General features: G+C 34.4%; 2 protein-coding genes across 2 annotated transcripts; both read left to right on the top strand.

The window, feature by feature from the left end:
• Positions 1-3,014: 3,014 nt before the first annotated feature.
• On the top strand, positions 3,015-3,774 carry LOC131876483 (ent-kaurene oxidase-like protein 1). The gene is made up of 3 exons (XM_059221900.1): positions 3,015-3,173; positions 3,316-3,456; positions 3,709-3,774. Exons 1-3 carry the CDS (start codon positions 3,015-3,017, stop codon positions 3,772-3,774), a joined length of 366 nt encoding a protein of 121 aa, XP_059077883.1.
• Positions 3,775-3,777: 3 nt separating this feature from the next.
• On the top strand, positions 3,778-5,192 carry LOC131072172 (ent-kaurene oxidase, chloroplastic). Its single transcript, XM_058008249.2, has 4 exons — positions 3,778-3,969; positions 4,334-4,495; positions 4,586-4,780; positions 4,878-5,192. Exons 1-4 carry the CDS (start codon positions 3,778-3,780, stop codon positions 5,190-5,192), a joined length of 864 nt encoding a protein of 287 aa, XP_057864232.2.
• The last annotated feature ends 15,026 nt before the right edge of the window (positions 5,193-20,218 follow it).

Below are 20,218 nucleotides of genomic sequence, written 5' to 3'. Positions count from 1 at the left end.
TTTCAAATGCAAACGCGCTTACATGACATAAACGCGCTCAAAGACTGCATAGACGCGCCTGAAAAACACAGACGCGCCTTCTTGACACAGACGTGCCTATGCTTTGCACAGACGCGCCTGGACGTTTTTTGACACTTTTTGGACCCTAGTCTAAGTGCATTTATTACCCTATTTGACATGCATTAATGACAATAAATGCATCAAAGTACAAGGAGGTTTTGTGGTACTTACTGGCTCTCCTGCCTCTGCTGGCCTCTGGAATCGGCGAACGCGATCGAAACTGTGAACAAAGGCCATTGTTGCTGACTGCTACTGCTCTATTTTCACTCTGCACTCTGCTCTCGTGGATGTATAGATGACAATGAGGATGTATTTTCCCCCGTGGTCTATCTTATAGCCTACCCTAGCCCTCGCATTCATTTCCCGAGTCAGTCTTCCTTATCCCGTGACTTTGTCACTTTATCTGATCAGTCCATTCTATCCCGTCTTTCTTATCGAGAGATTGTCTGCAATCTTTTCAGACATTTTCATCCAATCTCTCGAGGGGGCATATAATTCCCATTCTGGGGCAACTCTGTATCAGTTCATCTTATCTTCTTTGAAACAACGCGACAAGCCGCATTGTCTCAAAGAGGGGCAAAATGTAGACACTCAAAATTGTCATGTCTAATTAAATAAATATTTTATTTATTTAATTATCTAAGCCTAATTCTTCTATTAATTAAATAAATTTTTATTTATTTAATTAATTCATTTATCCTCTTCTAGCCTTATTTCTCATTTAAATAAATACATTTATTTATTTAAATTATCCCTTTCTTAAATTAAATAAATATTTTATTTATTTAATTGTCCTACTTCTTCTATTAATTAAATAAATCTTTATTTATTTAATTAATTCATTATCTTTTTCTACACATGACACATGTCACTTATCTCTTAATTCATACACTACCTACCTCTTTCATTATTTTATTATTTCCTCTACCTACCCTCTAATCCTAGCCGACCTCTCTTTTTACACCTCTCAATCTTAACCCTCCATTTCTCATTGTGTCTTCTATTTAAGGAGATGCTTTCTTCATTGTCAAACCCTAATGACACATCCTAATGACTGATTTTGGAGGACTTGGCTACACTACAATTCCACTTACAACCACATTCCGTTCTTTGTTGAGCTCTTGTGCATACAAAAATCTGAGAGCAAGTATATCAAGCAAGATCAATGGAGATAGGAAGAATGGAGATCAAAACCCTATTGGACATGTGATGGTATAATCTTTGTGATTTTGAGTTATTTGCATTGTCTTAGGTTATCTTCATATGTTATGGTGGATCTTTGTTCATTGTTAGGCTAGGGTTTAGTGGTTGAATTCATTTAGCCTTTCAATATTGTTATCATTGTTATCCATTTTCACCATAAACAAAGATATACCTACTATGGAAAAAATAATAAAGATGAATATAATCAATACATGGAAGAGGGTACCTCCTACATTTGTGAATCAACTTTAGGGATTTAAAGAGCTATTTTTATTATTTAAGAGTTGTCTTATTTTACTTTAAAATTACTTAAGAATGATTTCTATTTTGTATTTACCTGTATCAGTTATATTACAGTTTTACAATTTTTAAAAATTATACATGTTTTTTATTGTTTAATTTATATATTTAGAATCACAAGGGCATGCTTCATACGTAAAGAGAGAATCAAATTTATTAAATAATTTTATAAAACCAAAATAAATGTTTAAAAGTAATATTGTGAATTTCAAAATTGATTTTAAAACTAAACAATCTTTTATCTATTATTATCTACCCTAACATAAATTTGTATTATAGAATCATTGGAAAGAAAATAATTTAAATTGTAATAATTTGACTAATTCTTTAAGAGTCTCAAGTTGGGAGTCTTCCTCAATTGGCTCAATTGGTGAGAGCTGCTTATGGTAGGCACCTAGTCTCCCTCTAGCCCATGTAGTAGTGGAGGGCATATCACACTAGCGAAGTTGTGGTGTTGTTGTTCATTCTATCAAGATTTAAGATTTTTCCCAAACATATCAGAAAAATTATTACAAAATTGCAAAATCTTACTATATCCAGCACAAAATATATCACCCTTGTCAGCCTGGAAAATATAACAAGACATAAATTTCATTGTCAAACTTTTATTATATATACTGTTTATGATATAAGCATAGCCATAAAAAGACTATCCTATAATATTTTAAAAAAATTTAAGACTCTCCTATAATTGGGCCTGACGTCATAAGAAAGCATTTGTCACATGGTTTTCGTAAAGTGGACCAGGGTTAACTTGCATAATCATCTAGTGCTCATCAGACAATGTTACTCTTATTTACCTATGCTTTACCTATATATGTGTGTGTTGGGGGAGCTCGTATTCTGTATCTCTATTAAGTAAATACTGATAGAGCAATATGTCGCAGTATTATTTGTTTGAAGCTTGGACTGCCATTCGGGCTGTACTGCTGGTCGGTTTGGTACTTATCATTGCCATCAAATGTAGATCATCAAAGAAGAAGAAATATCCACCAGGTTAGCTTTATCTTTCTTGTATTCTTGTCTTTGTTCTCGAACTTTAAAATGTGTTAATCTTAAGAGAAAAGGTGAATGCAGCTGTGGGTGCATGGATGGTTGTGAGGGACCTTGTTCTGTTCAAGGATAAGGTACCTCATAGAACATTCTACCAGTGGGCTAAATGCTATGGTCCTGTCTATTCTGTCTGTACTGGCTTTTCATCTGCAGCTGTTGTGCTGAATTCATCAAAAGCTGCCAGACAAGTAAGTAGTTATTATAAATCAGCCCACTTTAAATCTCAGAAATCTTTGCAGTCAAAAAGGTGTGTTGATGGCATATCAGTTCATAAAGATAACAACACATGTTGTGTGTTTGTTACCTATAAACTCTATGCTTTCAACATGTTTCTCTAAAACCATTTTTTTGTTCAAATAAAAGTTGGTTCTTGAGAATGTAAATGTGGGTTGCAGGCCATGACAGACCATCATTCATCTATCACAGCAAAAAATTTGACCACAGCCTTGAAAGTGCTGTCGTTGGATCAGACAATGGTGGCCTTGTCAGACTATGGAAGAGACCATCGCTTGATGAAGAAGCTCATGGTCTCACACCTCCTCGGAACAACTCCTCAAGTATTCTCTTCAATCTTTTGTTTCGTCACAGCTACATATTTTTATACCCATTTTCTTATGAAGTACTTAATTTTTCTTTTCTGACTTTGATAATATTTTCTGTCATACTCATACCATATGTTACATCTACTTGCGTAAACAGAAAAATAATGCATTCATGAGAGAGGAAATGGTACAGAAGCTAATAGCTTCCGTGTATCTTGAGTTGAAGGATGCTTGCAATGACACGGTGAACATGAGCAAGATAATTCTAGATCACTTGTTTCCTTTTGCACTAAATCAGGTAACTTCCCATAGTACAGTAATCTATAATATAGAAGCACCATAGACGCAACATTTTGACGTACAGTTTAGTATTGAAATTTGAAAGGGCTTATCCATCAAATACATTTGTATTTTTCATAAAAAGAAGTGACAAAATGTTTGTTAGGTCACCTGGTAACTCTTTTATACCAAAAGAACCTTAGTAGTTCAATGGAAGAAAGTTTGTTAGTTAAGGTGGTAAAATACTGAATAAATTTGGCTTGGAGTACAGGTGATAGGCAGAACTGTGGACCCTTTATACGTTGAAGAGTTGGGCAGTGAAATAGTATCGGTGTAGAACATGTACAATCTTATAGTTGGAGATCCTGGAAATGCTGCTCTGGAAATCAATTGGAGAGACTTCATTCCCTTTGTAAATCGATGGATTCCCAACAAAAAACTACGTAAAATGTTAAATGATGTGACGAGGAGAAGATCATTACTTGTGAGGGCTCTTATTCACCAACAGAGGGATCTTCTAGCCTCCGGAAAGGTAGCATATAATATGGATAAAACCCATTTGTCCTGTATCCGAAATAACATCTAAAACGTATTCTTGTAAAAATAACTCTTTTGGACTCTGTAATATGTTCTTTTGGGGGCGTGCATGTGTCTCCGTAGCATGGATGGTCAATTTAGCACTGATTTTTATACGCATGTTAGCACGGCTCTGAGATAAAACAAATATCTTTTCATTGTATTGCCGTCTACTTATGTCTTTGATGATGAAAGGATACCATTTTTTACAAGTAATCTTTTTTTAAGCAAAACAAATGTCCTTGACCCATATATTTTTAGGGTTTGCTTGTTTCTTCAAGTGTATACTTATTAGATCTAGAATGTAATGATGAGTGAAGGAATCGAAAGGATATCTAGACATGCTTCTCAAGGAAGGTGAGATTCTGCGTGAGAAGCAGCTGGAGACAGCAATATGGGAGCCTGTTATTGAAAGCACTACTACAAGTCATGTTGCTATGGTCTGGGCTTTCTTCAACCTCGCCAAACATCCTCACGCTCAGGTACTTTTCTGCAAATGCTTTCACATTTTTATCAATGAAATCATTCTATTTCAATGCAAAATTTCTGAAATCCTACCATGAGACCCACAGGAACGACTGTACAAAGAGCTAGAACAAGTATGTGGAAATAAAGCAGTAGAAGAAGAGGATTTGGGGAAATTGGCATATCTGAAGGGAATACTTTACGAGACAGTACGCAGACATTCTCCTTTGCCTCTAGTGCCACTACGTATCGTCCACGAGGATGTGGAGATTGACGGCTACCATGTTCCAGCAGGATGGGAGGTAAAATAAAAGCTTTTGCAATTAAAATAAAAGAACTTAAAGAAAATATGTTTAATTATTTTGATCATTTACTAATTGCTTCTTTTTAATTATTTAGATATTAATTAATATATGGGGAGCAAATAATTACGAGGGAGAATGGAAAAATTCAGGGGAATGGAAACCAGAGAGACAACTAGAGTTTTCAGTAGAAGAGGATATTTATAGGACCATGGTGTTTGGAGCAGGAAATAGATTGTGTGCAGGATGGGCACAAGCAGTGACAATAGCCTCCTTGGTTATTGGGAGGATTGTTCAAAACTTTGAATTGAAAATGCCAACGAGACATGAGGAAGACTATGACACCATAATAAATACAGGAACTCACAAGTTACATCCTCTCTTTTCAATTCTTACACCAAGGAATGCATAATCCATGTCTCCATGTTCTAGTTTTTGAATAATTATATTATATCATCTTTTATGATGCTTGATATCATATATGTATGTATAAAAAAATTAACTTATATTTGAACTTTGCTCCCTACTTTATGCAAACTATCATTTGAACCTATTTTGGAAATCAATGACCAATTTATTTATGAGAAAAATAATTGATATTTTCATGCCTAATATAAATAACAACATGGCAAATAATATTAAAATAAAATCCCTTAAATTGAGTATAGAATTTTAGATTGTCTCATTTTGATTTTATGTCAAAATTTAAACTAAATAAGTATTTAATAAAAAAAATCCTAATGTTCATCTAGAATTGAAAGCTATGCTAAGGTGGGTGCTTCAATGTTATTGATATTTTTACTATGGATGGTTTCTTCTCTATGATGTGTAATGTGCTCGTGCTAGGGTTCATGTTTGTTTTAATTAATGTTGTATTTTGGTTAAGAGTATTGTTGTGTTTGTCAAATAAGGGGTTGGGCTTGTTCATACCTTATGTTGTATGGCTTCAATTTAGTGGTTTTATTGTTTATCTAGTTTGGGGAATCTAATGTGCAATCACAAAGTCATATTTGGTGGATCATAGAGTAGAAATATACTCATTATAGAAATATAAATATATTTATTTTATAAAATCCTCTTAAATTGTATATTTAATTTTAAAATAACAAAAGTAGATTACAATAATTTTGAAATAAATTAATAAATTTGACTAAATGTAATACTTAAATTGATACACATAATCTAATATAGATCTTTGACACCTACCCAATCTATATTAGAAAATCCTTATATATGTCTAATAACTTCTTCACATCACTAGAAGCGTGAGATAATAAATAATTATTTTTCTCTCAAATATATTTAAATACCTAAATAATTATTTATTCTACAAACCAAAATACCTTTCCTTTTTACTTTAAACCCTTATATAAACTTTTCTTTCAAGATCCCTAAGCAAGAAACCAATTAAGCATCCATTTTCCTAATCTAAAGATCACAATCTCTCTTCCATTAGATTCCCTAAATTTTTTTCTTCCATAATTATCTTCCATTTTATATAGATAGATAGATAGGAACCAAATGGAAGATCATTCTATGATGAGAGGGAAAATTTAACCAAAATAAACTTTTGTTTCTAGGAGTAACCCTTGGATGCTAATGGGCTTTCTTTCTTTAAGTAAACTAAAAAGATATTAGGTGTCATGACCACTTTTTAACACGTGAACATAGCACAATCTCTAAAAATATTATATTGAAACTTTCAGAAAAACTAATTGTAGACCTAACGAAACTTACCATGTGTTCATTAATAGCATGTTGCCCAATAGATGGGGAATAAGGAGTTCATATGAAATAGGTTAAATAATTTCCTACCTCACTCTAACAATGGTATAGGTTCCTAAAAGGGCTGGATAACATTAAGCTACCCTTAAGGAAATGACAATTTAAATTATTTCCAAAGAATTAAATATATGGAACTTCACAGTCACCATGACGAGACCAAGATCTAATTAAATTAAACATAGTTAATATCAACACAATTTAAAGATGATAGGAAAATATAATCTAACTTTCGACCTATGGATGCAATCATGTAAAATTTATCAATAACTATTAGAACTAAATTTATATGAAATTTAAATAATTGTAACGATCTTAAACAATTGAATAAAACTAGGATCGTAATAATTTAATTTAATATTTAAAGAGTATTTTTATAAGAAATTAATTAAATAATTAAATAATAATCTTATATCCTTTCTAAATGATTCTTTGATAAAAAGCATTAAGGAACGAGAGACGTTAATAAAAATAATTAAATTCTCATTCATATTTTAAAACAACTTAGTTATGGGTGCCTAATGTCATGAATCTTCACCATGACACTAATATTAATTTAATTTCAACTAATGAGATGAGCAATGAAAACCAACCATTAGATTTAAGGGATATCAAAAATAAGGATTGTTGTAACCCTAAATCCCTTATCTCAAAAGAAAAGGGTTCTGTTCCAATTTCTTTTTCCCATTTTACTTCTACAATTAATTGAAGGAGGGTTCAAGATTGGAGTCTCCGAAGTGTGAGTAAGGAAGGAAGAGTTTATTGTTGCATTCAAGTTTAAATTCTCGTTCCTCTCATAGATTTTAACTTTTCTTAGAACACATGAGCTTTGATGGATTTTATGTAGGAACTAAAGAAATTTGGTGGACTCAAATCAACTATGGTTGGTCAAGGGTTTTAATTTTATTTGCCTAGTTTATTTTTAAAAAAGAAAAATAAATAACTATCCATGCTTTTATGATTGATGTTTATGTTAAAGTTGTATGTATATATATTTTTAATCTTCTTGTCTAAGAGAGCATAGAGACATTTACAACAAAACGAATAGCTAATCGCACCTTGCTAGGGCGAACTAGGTGACAATAATGAGGGTTAACAACTATTTTTATGTTCAAGAGGGAGATGGAAGAGGAGACTCGTCCCCACTCCCTTCCTATATGGGCTGACCTCCTATAGGATGTTGAAATGGTATTTTCTTCAAATAGGTATGCTAAAGCATAAAAATGTGCATATAGTGTGAGACCACACGAAACAACCACGATAACACTTTCTCATTTAGATCTATGAAAATATATGATAAACTTCATAAATAAATCCTCCCACCTCTAACTTGGAATAGTTAAGGGTTATAGAAGACCAAGATTCTTAATTGTTTATCTTTTATTTTTTGTTGGAATGACATGCAATTTTCTAAAAAATGTTTGAATATATACTTTTAGCCCCTTCCCAAAATAATTCATTCTTGATTCTATGAATTTTCAAGCATTTAGAGAGCCCATCTTTCAAAGAAGCATGCATTTTTTATATACCTTAAATTTAATTGTTAAATTCTTGCATAGGTAAAATAGTCCATTCTTGTAGCAAAAAGAATTTCCTTTTCCATGAAAATTTACCTCACACACTTGAATCTACTAGAGTTTCCTAATGAAAGTGTGATCATCCTTTTCCTTTTCCCACCTTTCTCTTGCCTCATTTTTCCAACACAATTGTTAAAAAGAATTGGCATACAATAGAAACTATGTGAGTACATCCTACGAGTGATGTACAATAGTATTTCATTAATATCTTCTTTCCAATCTATTACTATCAAGATCTCCTCCTTAATCTTAATGGTTGTTACGTCTATAGAATCTTGAACATCCATCGAATCTGTTTCTTCCATAATCAGATCATCCTTTTCAAGTGACTTCTCTAACCTTGACTAATAATTTTAGCCACCACTATTTAACCACTGCTTAATTTGAGTACCTAATAACAATACTACAACCATAAGAAAATATTGAAAATTGTGTTTTAAACGTGTATGACTAAAAATAAAACAATAAGCTTTAAGAAGCAAACTTATCTTACAAACATAGCGACAAATGATCGCCTCCGATGACACAGAAAAAGTATCTTTACTGGTTGTGTATAGGATCATTTCTCTCGTTGATCACATGGTTTTGCTAAATTGGAATCAGCTTAATTTTCATAGTCATCTGTATAAGACAATTCTTCAATTACTTTTTTTCAGCCTTCTCTACAGTTATATATGTGCTAGGGGAGCTCATTTTTTGTTTTCACATTTATGTTAAGTAAATACTGGTTGTACTAATCATCATTGCCATCAAAGAAGAAGAATATCACCCAGGTTAGCTTCATGTTTGTTGCATGCAGCTGTGGGTCATGTTGAAGTTGTCTACGTTGGATGTCAGCAGATAACGATATCCCGGGCCACCAATGAAAAAATTACTTCTTGTCCTGTATCTTCAACTACCCAATCATTATGAATACTGATTGAGCTCATATTCTGTATCTCTATTCAATATGTCCCACTATCATTTGTTTGAAGCTTGGAATGCCATTGGGGCTGTAGTGGTGGTGGGATTACTAATCATCATTGCCATCAGATCTAGATCATCAAAGAAGAAGAAATATCCACCAAGTTAGCTTTATCTTTCTTGTATTCTTGTCTTTGTTCTCCAAAATGTGTTTAATCTTTTAAAAAAATTGTGAATGCAGCTGTGGGTGCATGGATGGTTGTGAGGGACCTTGTTCTCTACAAGGATAAGGTGCCTTATCGAACTTTCTATCAGTGGGCTAAATGCTTTGGTCCTGTCTATTCTATCAGTGGCCTAAATGTTGTGGTCCTGTCTATTCTACCAGTGGGCTAAATGCTGTGGTCCTGTCTTTTCGCTAGGAGTGCAACATTTGCTCGAGCTTTTAACAAGCTCTAGTGAACCCTTAGCATGCGACCTGGCTATTAATTGAATGAATGAGTGAATTTTAATAATGTCCACAAGATCATCAGTCTATCGGATCAAGAGTATCTTTGTTAATAACTTTCAAAAACTATTCATTGTCAACCTCTTTTGTTGTGGATCTTGATCAAGAAGTCCGATGTTTTGTGTAATCTTGTTTTCTCAAATAACTCATTTCAACTGCACCCCTCCAAATTGTCTTCATATTGCTTACAGATATCCTCATAGCCAGCACATTCAAAGATTAAATGTCGCTCAATTTCTACCACCCCTTTATTGCAGAATAGACAAGTTCTTTCGTCTCACTCTTCCTTAGGGACAGCCCATCTACCTGCCTCACACCGAAGATGGTGGCACCCAATTCCGATTTTCGCAACTAGAAGTCTAGCCTTTCCCTTAATGAAAGTTGTGTTTCATAGGAACTTCCCCTTCACTAGAGTCCCTTATGAGATTCCCCGAACCACCAGACTCATAGAGGTATTTGATGTGGGTATTGAACTTCGTAACTAGGATGTTTTGCAGGAAGTATGATCTCCAAAAGAACTCCTCTCAAGCTCCCACAAACTACTGAAAGATGAACTTATCCTATGTGGACATAAAACTCATGGTCAAAAGATTTTGTTGTGACATTGACCTTCACTAGAACCTTGCAGACAATCCCACGAGCACTCAAAATGAAGGAAAGCGGTGGGAAATGGTGACATGTAAAGTTGGGTTGATTGTGTAGGCTAAAAGTTGATTTTGCCAAAACATCTGCCATCACCAGACTACTTTGTTGGCCCTAGAAAGTGAGAAAATATGATAACAAATGATGATATGGAAAATATATTGGTCAAGGATTAGCATTTGCCAAAGCTAGTGCATTTGCTGGGATGCTTGACAAGCTCCCATGAGCTATAGAAGTGCTTATAAAGATAGTTTTTGAGATCAAAGATGTGTTTGAATGTGAAGCCCAAATTGGATTATCATCTAGATGTGGTTGAGTCATCTTGGATACTCATCTAGTACGCCGCTAGGCGCTCACTGTTAGGCATCCAAGGTCAGGAGATGCAAAAACATTGTGAGACTTACTATAAATAGCAATTTTGACATGTGTTCTACATGCATTTGTGCAAGTCATACTTACTATATTCAATAAGTTGTCTTCAATTAGGACTCTGCAACTTGGTTGTTATTTTCTTCTCGAAGTCATGTTTTGATGGACAATTTGAGATTGTTGTAACTCTATAAATTCCTGACAATCAATACGAAAGAGATTTTGTTTATAGTTTTTAGCTGGTAGATTTTACCACATAAAACTTATGTTATGTGTTATTGTTCTTCTCTGTAATTTTTTGCACTTGTTAATTTTTGTAACTGTAATGTGGAAAGATTAAAGCAGATTCCATCAATAGGAATGAAAACCACTAATTTTTCACTTAGGGACATTACATTAAAAAAAAGGATGGAGAACTCACTAGATCCAATCACAAATCAGATAAGGACTGAATACTGAGTGAATTTGGATTGATGGGATGTAATAATGTTTCCTCTTTTGTAAGTTGAAATGCTAAAAAATGAGAGTAAAGATGTGAAAACAGTGAGCTACGGTCATCGGATCGAGCCACGCACCTAGAATTCAATAATGTAAGCCAAGTAGGACCTGCTCCCTGAAAATGTCGAGACTAGGGTGCATCACCACGGTCCTCTAAACTTTTCACATGTTGAAAGGAGATGATTCGTCTCTGTGAATGAAGGTTATTATGAAGAGTACAACTTTGTACTTGTTTCCTGCACACAGAAAGAAGGGAAAATGGGTTGGGAATAGGGGTTTGCCTTAGTCAAACCCTGGTTGAGGAATCAACCTTGAATGAAATATTGTAAATGATTGAAATAAATAATGGAAAGATATACCTCGGATCTGCAATGACTAATAATGATGCCTTGCTTCTTGAATGTAATCACATATGTTGTATGAAATGGCATGAACTCACACTCATATGCTTTCAAATGAATGATGTAAAGTTGCTCCACAATGGATAGATGAAGAATATGTAGCCTTAAAGACTTCTGGAGATGATTGATGATGAATACTTCAATGCTTGATTACTTGTGCTCCCAATTTCTCCACCTTGTCATGAATGTCGTATATCAAAATGAGAGGGGAAGAACTCCTTATATACTTGTCTTGTCATCAATTATGTTAATTTTTTGACATGGGTCGACATAGGTAAAAGTTTCCAACTCAAATTCAAGATAGGGCCTAGGGTTTAAAATGGGCCCCAAGTGGGAAGGACCATGGTGTGGTGCCATGGTCCTTATGAGGACCAGGGCACCACACCCTAGTCTTACCCCAAATTTGGGCCAGGGTTAAGGGTCCAGCAGGTTGAAATTATATAATATGGCCATTGTTGCATGGTGGGAGGCATATTAAATGGGTCTCAATCAAGCATGGGGATACATGCGCTAAGGTGAGAGCCCCAAATTTGGCCTAAATTGCAAAGGGTGCAATTTTAGGATGCTACAGTATCAAGATGGTGATAAGGATTAAGGTCAACGATTCGTCTGTTCCAAAGGTGATCATGATCCAAGGTTGCTTTCCGCTAGAACTTTAACCTTCGCTAAGACAATTTTTGTCTCCCAATGAGGTGATGAAATATTGTTTATAGATCAATGAGTTGAGTTGGAAGGTTTTTATTAAGCTAAAGGATTCGCAGGAACATTCCAAAGGCTCCCACAAAGAGACAAAATGGTTACATGGAAAATTTGAAGACTTAGAAAGTGATCTTTTTCTTTTCGACGAAATAAACTTAAACCTCGCCAAAAACCATCGACATAATTTGATCAATGGCCAAAATTCAAAGTGAACTAATGGTTCATTGACAAATAGCTCATTGTCATAGATTTGCATTAATGGTGTGGTTCAAAAGTATTTAATTAGATCATTTTAAATTTGTATTCACAATTCAAGCAAAAAAGCATTTACACGGCTAGTGGCAAAAGGAGAAAAAGAGACCTAATGATTTCTTGTAGATGAAGAAAAAAAATTCGTTTCTAGAAAGAAATTTGGCACCAATTTGATTAATAAGTACTTCATTTCTTTCCTGTAGAACTTAGTATTTTTGTGAATTTTTAAAGACAATAATTGAAGGGAATTGCTAGTGATTTCAATTTATGCCCTAGCTTAGTAGTAAATTTTCTTAAAAAGTGCCCTAGTTTGGAATGAATTATTGTGAAAGGTTCTCAGTTGATGAGAAGGTCCTAGGCTTTTTTGTGTTAAAAAACCTAGAGGATAGGAAGTTTGAAACCCTAGTCTCGGAATAGGAAGTTCATCAATGAGTTCAGTGAAAAGCACAAGGCACAAACTAAGATAATTAAAAGAGAGGGAATTTTGTGATGAATTGATCAACCAATTGTCCTACTCTTTTAGATTACGTTGACACCAATAGGGGTCTAATATCCAATCTAATAGGTTCACAAATATCCAACAAAGTTGCAAGAATGGCATTATACTAGTTGATCGATGCACACTCTTCAAATACCATTTCAGGAAGTGTTTCAGGAAAATCCCTGTCTACAATCCATGGAGGTTAAGGTTAGCAAGGCTTGTGCCTAATATCTAAATCATAAATGTTGATCTAATCAATGCATTGGCCAAGAACTGTGTGCCTAAAAAGAAGATAATTTACATGAAATATGGAGAACCTAAGATCGAATTAACAAGGTATTACATATGCAAGGTCTTTATGCTTGACCCACGTGCTCACATGCCAATTGATTTGGGCTCATTTTTTAGGGAGCATGAGAGACTAGAATATGATTATAGGGTTGTATGGATCCCTATTCATAAGCCAAAGGTAAGTTACAAACATTTACAAAGAGTCATTTAGCTATAACTTAACACAAATTTCATTTTCATCCTTATTATTCCTAGAAAGCCACAAAAGACTACCCCAATAATATTTAAGAAAATATTAAAATGTAGTGACAAATAATTGGCCCTCTTGGGATAAGAGAGTGTTTGTCACATGATATTGGTAAAGATTGTTGGGGTAAATTTGCATGATCATAAATAGTTATCACACAATTTTTAATTTTTTATCCATTCTTCACTTATATGTGTGTGTGGGGAGAGATCAAATTTTGTATGTCCCAATATTTTTTGTAACATGGACTATCATTCAAGTTGTAATGGTGTTGAGTGTTGCTGTTTTTTCTTGCAACCCTCATTCCTAAGGAAAAACACAAACAAATTGGTGACTCTAGTGGGAAATAGTGACATATCTTTGAGCTAAGAATAAGGAACGTGAAGAATCTGAATATCTAATTTAGATATTGAAATAATTCTCAGACCTAGAAATAAATTTATCGTAACATATTTAAAGGAATGTTTAAATGACTCTTCTAATAAAGAACCTAGAATGAATCTAAGAATTAAATATCTCTTTGTTGTTTAAGATATTATTCCTCTACAAGGAGGTAACGACTCTGTTCTAGAAGAACCTAATAAAGAATGCAAAGACATCTAAGATCTAGGTAACATTTCTAAACAAGAAGAAAGGTTAAAGGTTGTTGCAATTTTCCAAGTATTCTCGTAGTTTCAAGAAAGTATTACTATATTTGCAAATAGTTTATGAGAATTCTTCAGATGTGAAATTTTATCTATTAATCACTAAGGAAATATTAGAAGTAGGCTTGCATACTTCTATGTTGCAAATTTTAGTCAACTAAATTATGGGGAAGTATAATTTTGATTTTTTTTAATTTAACTTCTTCTAGAGATAGCTTGAGCATAGATAAGATTAAGATATATTTTTTAGTCACTTAAGACCATGTTGTATAAGGAGATTAAGAGCTATAAATTAAGTAACTACATATTTGTAGCGTCATAAATTGTCAAGGGGCCAATCTATACTTCATGATCATGCTGCTACTTTAGCACGTCTCCTCCTCATCTCCTATCCAAGTTTGTGGCTTGATTTGTTGACTGTAGTTCATTATTTCCGCATTTTTACCTTCATTTCAATACATTTACCCTAATTTCAACAATTCAAATTTTAAAAGAGGTTTAATCAATTCCCTTCCCAAAATTAAATCCAATAAGAACTCTCAACCCTATCTTTATTTATTTGTGGCTAGATCTATTAGGTTTGCGCCTCTTTTAATGTAATGTGCCCCATGTAGAAATTAGTGGTTTTCATACATCTAATTGTGGAAACCCTAATTTCACCACATTATAATATTTAATATGAAAGGTTTGTGAAATCACAAATAGGACGTATCATCCTTGTGATCATCCTTGTATTGTTCCTAGTAATATAATGAGCAATCAACAATTTGAGCCATGCCCACATAAAAGAGTATTTTCTCTAGAGAAATACAACCTACTAAACCTAAATAATATTCAAGATTAATCGAACCACTTCCCTCTTGAGCTTAAATAACATGTGCCTAAGTTTCATGAAAGGGAATGTAAGTCAACTAGTAAGCATGTGAAAGTATTATGTGTTTATAGAGGACTTTCAGATCTATGCAGAGGATGTTGTGTTAATGATCTTTTCAGATATTTAAGAGATAATTTAAATGAGTGGTTTAGTATTTTTCCTTTGCAATATATTTTTATAGAGGGAGAAAATTGAACCACTCTGATAGTCGGCTATCAACCTCCTGGGGACTCACTAATTGGCCTCTCCACTCAGGATTCAAGAACAAAGCATAAATCTATCATGGGCTCCATAGATAACATGAGATAGGTCATAGAGATCTTTTGTGGACCTTTGTTAGATCTCTTCCAAATTACACACGTGTGGGTTATGGATGACAACATGGCATGTCGGTGTCCTATATGGCTAGAGTACGAAATTCTGTACAGAAAATAAAATATGACAAATACATGTTTCAAATGAATTAAAACTAAACATATATATGATAGAAAATAGGAATGACTGTAGATATTAAAGAAGAGAAATAAAAGAGGGAAATGTTCAGTAATCTCACAACCAATCCATGAATGAAGCTTCCAGCAATAGACTTGTCTTAGCAACCTGCACACAACCAAGAAGAGAAAATGTTGGGGTTGTGTTTTAGACGTCTACCATAGTTGAACCCTCGTTTTGGTCTTTCTACCTCCAATTATAGCCAGGATAGATTGATGAATAAAATGATAAATGAAATAGAAAGTAAATGCAATAAAATATATACTAATGGAGATAAAAATGAGAAGATAAAAATTGTCCCCACCCCACATCCAAAGTGGAGAGCTTGTCAAATGCAGAAGAAGAAGAATGAAGTCCTCATCAATACATGAAAATGTTAAGAGTTTCAAGCATGAAATTTATAATATGAGAGATCCAAGAGTGTTAGATATTGATAAGAGAGCTTTGATTCGAGTGTTAGAGAGCCAAGGAGTGCATAGAATAAATCTAGAGCCAAATAGAGTATCAATAGATCATAAAATGAAGCTCTAAAAGAAAGATATAAATATTGGGAATGAAACCATTGTCAGTGGTTGTGGGAAGAGGAATTACAAGCTCTACTAACCGAGGGAATAACGCTTTGACAACCACCTTCAGATAATAGATCCATGGGATGTTAGCATAGCACGCAGACACCTCTATGAAGCATAAGCATCCATGGCTCAGACAATCAACAAATTCAAGAAAAGGACAAAAAAAAGGGTGATGGCGAAAGCCAAATGGATAAAAGGACAAGGACATGAATGAATTCTCCAATTGGCGTAAAGAAGAGGCACTTATACAACATGGAATTACACGGGGTGCAATTTACAACACTATATTTTTCTCCCGCTTTAGTGAGCATATTATTATCACAAGATGTGAGCTAAAGTATTAAAATATAGAAATATTTTATCAAGAAATGAAGGGGAAGATAAATCCTCTAAGTGTGTGGAGTTTCCCCTAGAGAAGACACCTAAACCTTCATGCAATATTGTAAGGTTGTTTCATCAAACATGTCAGCTACATACAAACATGTTAGACAAAAAAAGAGAAAATAATTTGATAAAATTGTTAGGCCCAATATGGAAAGCTAATGTACTGAGAGGGGAGGGGTGAATCAGTACTCCAAAACTTTTCTTGAATAATAACTTCACTATTATGCATAAACATAATAGTGCAGTAACATAAAATAAAGTTAAAATAAATAGATAACGATCATACATGATTCACTCCATAACACATATATTTTGGTTACACATAAACTCTTGGTTAGAGAGAAAAACTGTGGTGGGGATGGCACCGACAACTTCACTACTGCAATAATAAAGAATGCTCAGTTAGAGCTACATTTAGCTATTTCTAATAGCATACCCTGTTAGGACTAACAAGATCTGTTAGATCTAACTTGCTAAAGGATTTTACAACATTTATTCTGAATGTTGCACCTGGTTAGAGGCTTTGCAATTTATAGACTTGATTAGAGTCTTTTACCCTGTTAAAGGTTTCTCTTTCAACTTCACAATATTACAATAAAATCATTACAAATATCTGCAACTTTACATCTGAAATGTTATAGCAGATTCTATGTGCTCAGAATAGATTACCTTGCCAATAGCATACCTCGGTAACCCATATAGTAACTCGGTAAACCCTTCTATTTACTCTGTTCTTTGACTGTTCTCTGAAAACCTTCTCGGTGACCTTTGTGTCTCTGTAACAGTCTTCTTCCATGCATATGTACACCCTTAACTCATACTGTATAAATAGATCTCTTAAAATGGTGATCCAATTCATTGCTTCGATCTTACAAACAAGATTCCTTAAATAAATAACTAAACAAAATATTTCATTGGTTAGATTGTCCTTGTAATCATACACAATCTTCTGGTGCAATTTCCAATGTAATAACGGTTAGATGTGCCTCGATCTTGTAACACATTTTCATGTGCATGTCCAGGTTCAATGTATCTGGTAACATGTTTCACTCAGTGTATGTCAACTCGGTGTGTCATCTTTGTTGCTTGGTAGTCTCAAAAATATACTTGATAGACAGCTCAGTGTATACTACGTTCCGTGACTGCTTTCCTCTGTAACCAACTAGACTGTGCATACCAACTTCTCTATGTGTATACTGACTGCATGATTCGGTAGTGCTTAACCGACTAGAATGTATAGTATGACTTTGAATATAAAACTAATGGCAACTTGATAAGTAGTAACAATCTCCCCTTTTGACATTAGTTGAGATGTTTGACAAAAACTACTTTCAAAGTCATAACTCAAAAATCTATATACTTTGCAAAATGACTATAAATGACAATATATACAATAGTCAATGAAATAGTATATTTAGATATACTCCCCTTATCATTATATTGTACATAACTCTGATTTTGTGCATGTTCGGTTCTATGCTTGTGAGATCTACTTTCTGTCCTTGGATACTCTGCATACTCTGCTCGGTATATACTCCCCCTGTATACAATACTCTGAATACTGTATCAAAATTATATCACAAAATATATTGTATTACTCCCTCAAGATTATCATATTACTCCCCCTTTTTGACAAACATCAAAAACTTAATTCCCATCTGGGGGCGATAACTGGTCAAAAATAGATTTATACTTCTTTCAGGCGTCGGTGAGGGCGACAGAGAGTGCATCCTTTACACTTTTCATTAAAGAATTTTGTGCTTGAATATCAGCCAATAGGGATATTAAGCCATCAAGAGTGCTTCCCTCTTGTGTAGAAGATAGGCGTGTAGCTCGGTTAATCTGTTCTTGAACTGATGAAAGATGAGGAAGGAATAATGTCTGGAGTGTCATTATATCCATCCGAATCATATGTTCTTCATTTCTGAGTTCTAACTGTTGAGCCATGAGCTATTGAAGCTTGGTATAAAAATTTTGAACTGAATTGGGCTCAGGAGTCAACTTATTTGAGAGATCGGTGATCTCTTTCTCAGTTGCATCAATCTTAATCTTGATATCTTTAATGAATATGGAAAATGTGCAAAGTTTTTGAAATAAATAAAGAATATGCTTGAGTTGAGGGGACAAATCAGCAATGAATTTGACAAGTTTGACTTTTCCAATAGCGAGAGCTTTTTGTACCTCTTCAATCATTTTTGCAGTAAGCTCCTTGTCTTTGAGCTTGCTCAAGTACTCAGATGCATCAGCACCAGATGTTTCTATTTGAATAAGGAGTTCATCCAGTTGAATGTGGATGGCTGCATCGGTTGACACTGTAGTTGAAGGTAGCATATCTGTTAGCAGTGTCTTTACCTTCTGAAGTACTTTATTCTTCTTTTGAATGGTCATTTGTTTTTCTTATTTGGCCTTTGCTTTGCATAGTTCACCGAAATCAATAAGTGCTTGCCCCTTTAATTTTGAGATATCCACATTGGGCAACACTATCAGTTTAGATAAATCAACTTTGAAACTATGCTTTTTCACCTTCTTCTCTTTACATTTGGTCGATTGGACCAAGACAATAGCTTGAGAGGCTTGCTGACCCTTGGTAGGTTGCTCAGTAGAGGCAACACTTTGGTCAGTTCCTGTAGCTGCTACGGTGTCTTTTGGCATCCCGGTACTAGGTGTCTCAGCTGCTACATTTTTAGTGCTTGATGGTGCTTGAGAGGTATGGTCTTGAGTTGTGCCTTCTCCTGTTTCAGACTGGTGACCTTCGGTGCCTTGAGCTGTATCTTTAGGAGCTTCGGTAGAGACAGGTTGAGTGATCAATGGGTAAGGCTGAACTTGTACTAACACAGATTCACTAGATACAAGTTTTGCGTATGTAGTGCCTTCTATCATCTCCTACTCTTGTTCTTCTATATCCATGACATCATCAATTTGAATAGTGTTAGCAGGGTCTTGCTCAGTAGCATCGGGACCGTGCTCGGTGACATCAGGATCGTGCTCGGTGACATCAATGATTTCAACTTTAGATTGTTCACCGGCATCTTTTATTTTGAAAATTTCCTGCCATTTTGCTTTTGTCTCATTCTCTACATCAATATATAGCCCATTTATCAATTTTAAGGCTCTTTGTTTGACAAGAAATTTAGAATTGTAGGTTGTCAGATGCTCCTTAATTTCTGCGACAGACATATCAAGAAATAGATGGACTAGACTTCTTTCTCTAATTTGTTTCTCTGAGTCCATTGCATATTTCCACCTGTTATCAATATGCAAGTAAAGTTCGTTCGGAAGTGACTTTACTAGTTCCAATGGAGCTAGCCAAAACTTTAGAAGTGTACAGATGACAGCTTCTTCAATTTGTCTCTTCTCATCATTATTTCTTGTTTCATACTTGACATATCTAAAAGAACCAAATCCACCATATTCTTTTAGATTGGCACAGAAATTTTCAACACTATGTATATTTTCCTTCTTGCTTTTGACAATTTGGAATTTGTTGGCATCCTCAGATTCTGTATCACTAGACTCTTTTGCCAAAATGAGTCTCTGAGTAGATTTCTTGTAGGTCTTGGTTACTTTGGGAGCAGTAACACTCTTTTGTTTCTTACTCAGTGATGTAGTTGATGCTCTTGTATTAGGTCTCTTTGTTGGAGGAGTCAGTAGGGCCTTTGAAATGTCCTATTTCTTTCTTTTCAATACTTTACCCTTAGGCAGTTCGGTGCTCAATGTTATTGCTGCCTCTTGAGCTTTTGATTCCTCTTCAGTAATGGAAAGAGTACCTTTGATAGGAGTGGAGGAAGATTCTTCTCCAAATTTCTCAGATAATGCCTTAATCAT

Source organism: Cryptomeria japonica, chromosome 6 (assembly GCF_030272615.1).
Source record: "Cryptomeria japonica chromosome 6, Sugi_1.0, whole genome shotgun sequence".
In the NCBI taxonomy this organism is placed as follows: domain Eukaryota; kingdom Viridiplantae; phylum Streptophyta; class Pinopsida; order Cupressales; family Cupressaceae; genus Cryptomeria; species Cryptomeria japonica.
This window is presented reverse-complemented; position numbering and strand designations above follow the sequence as displayed.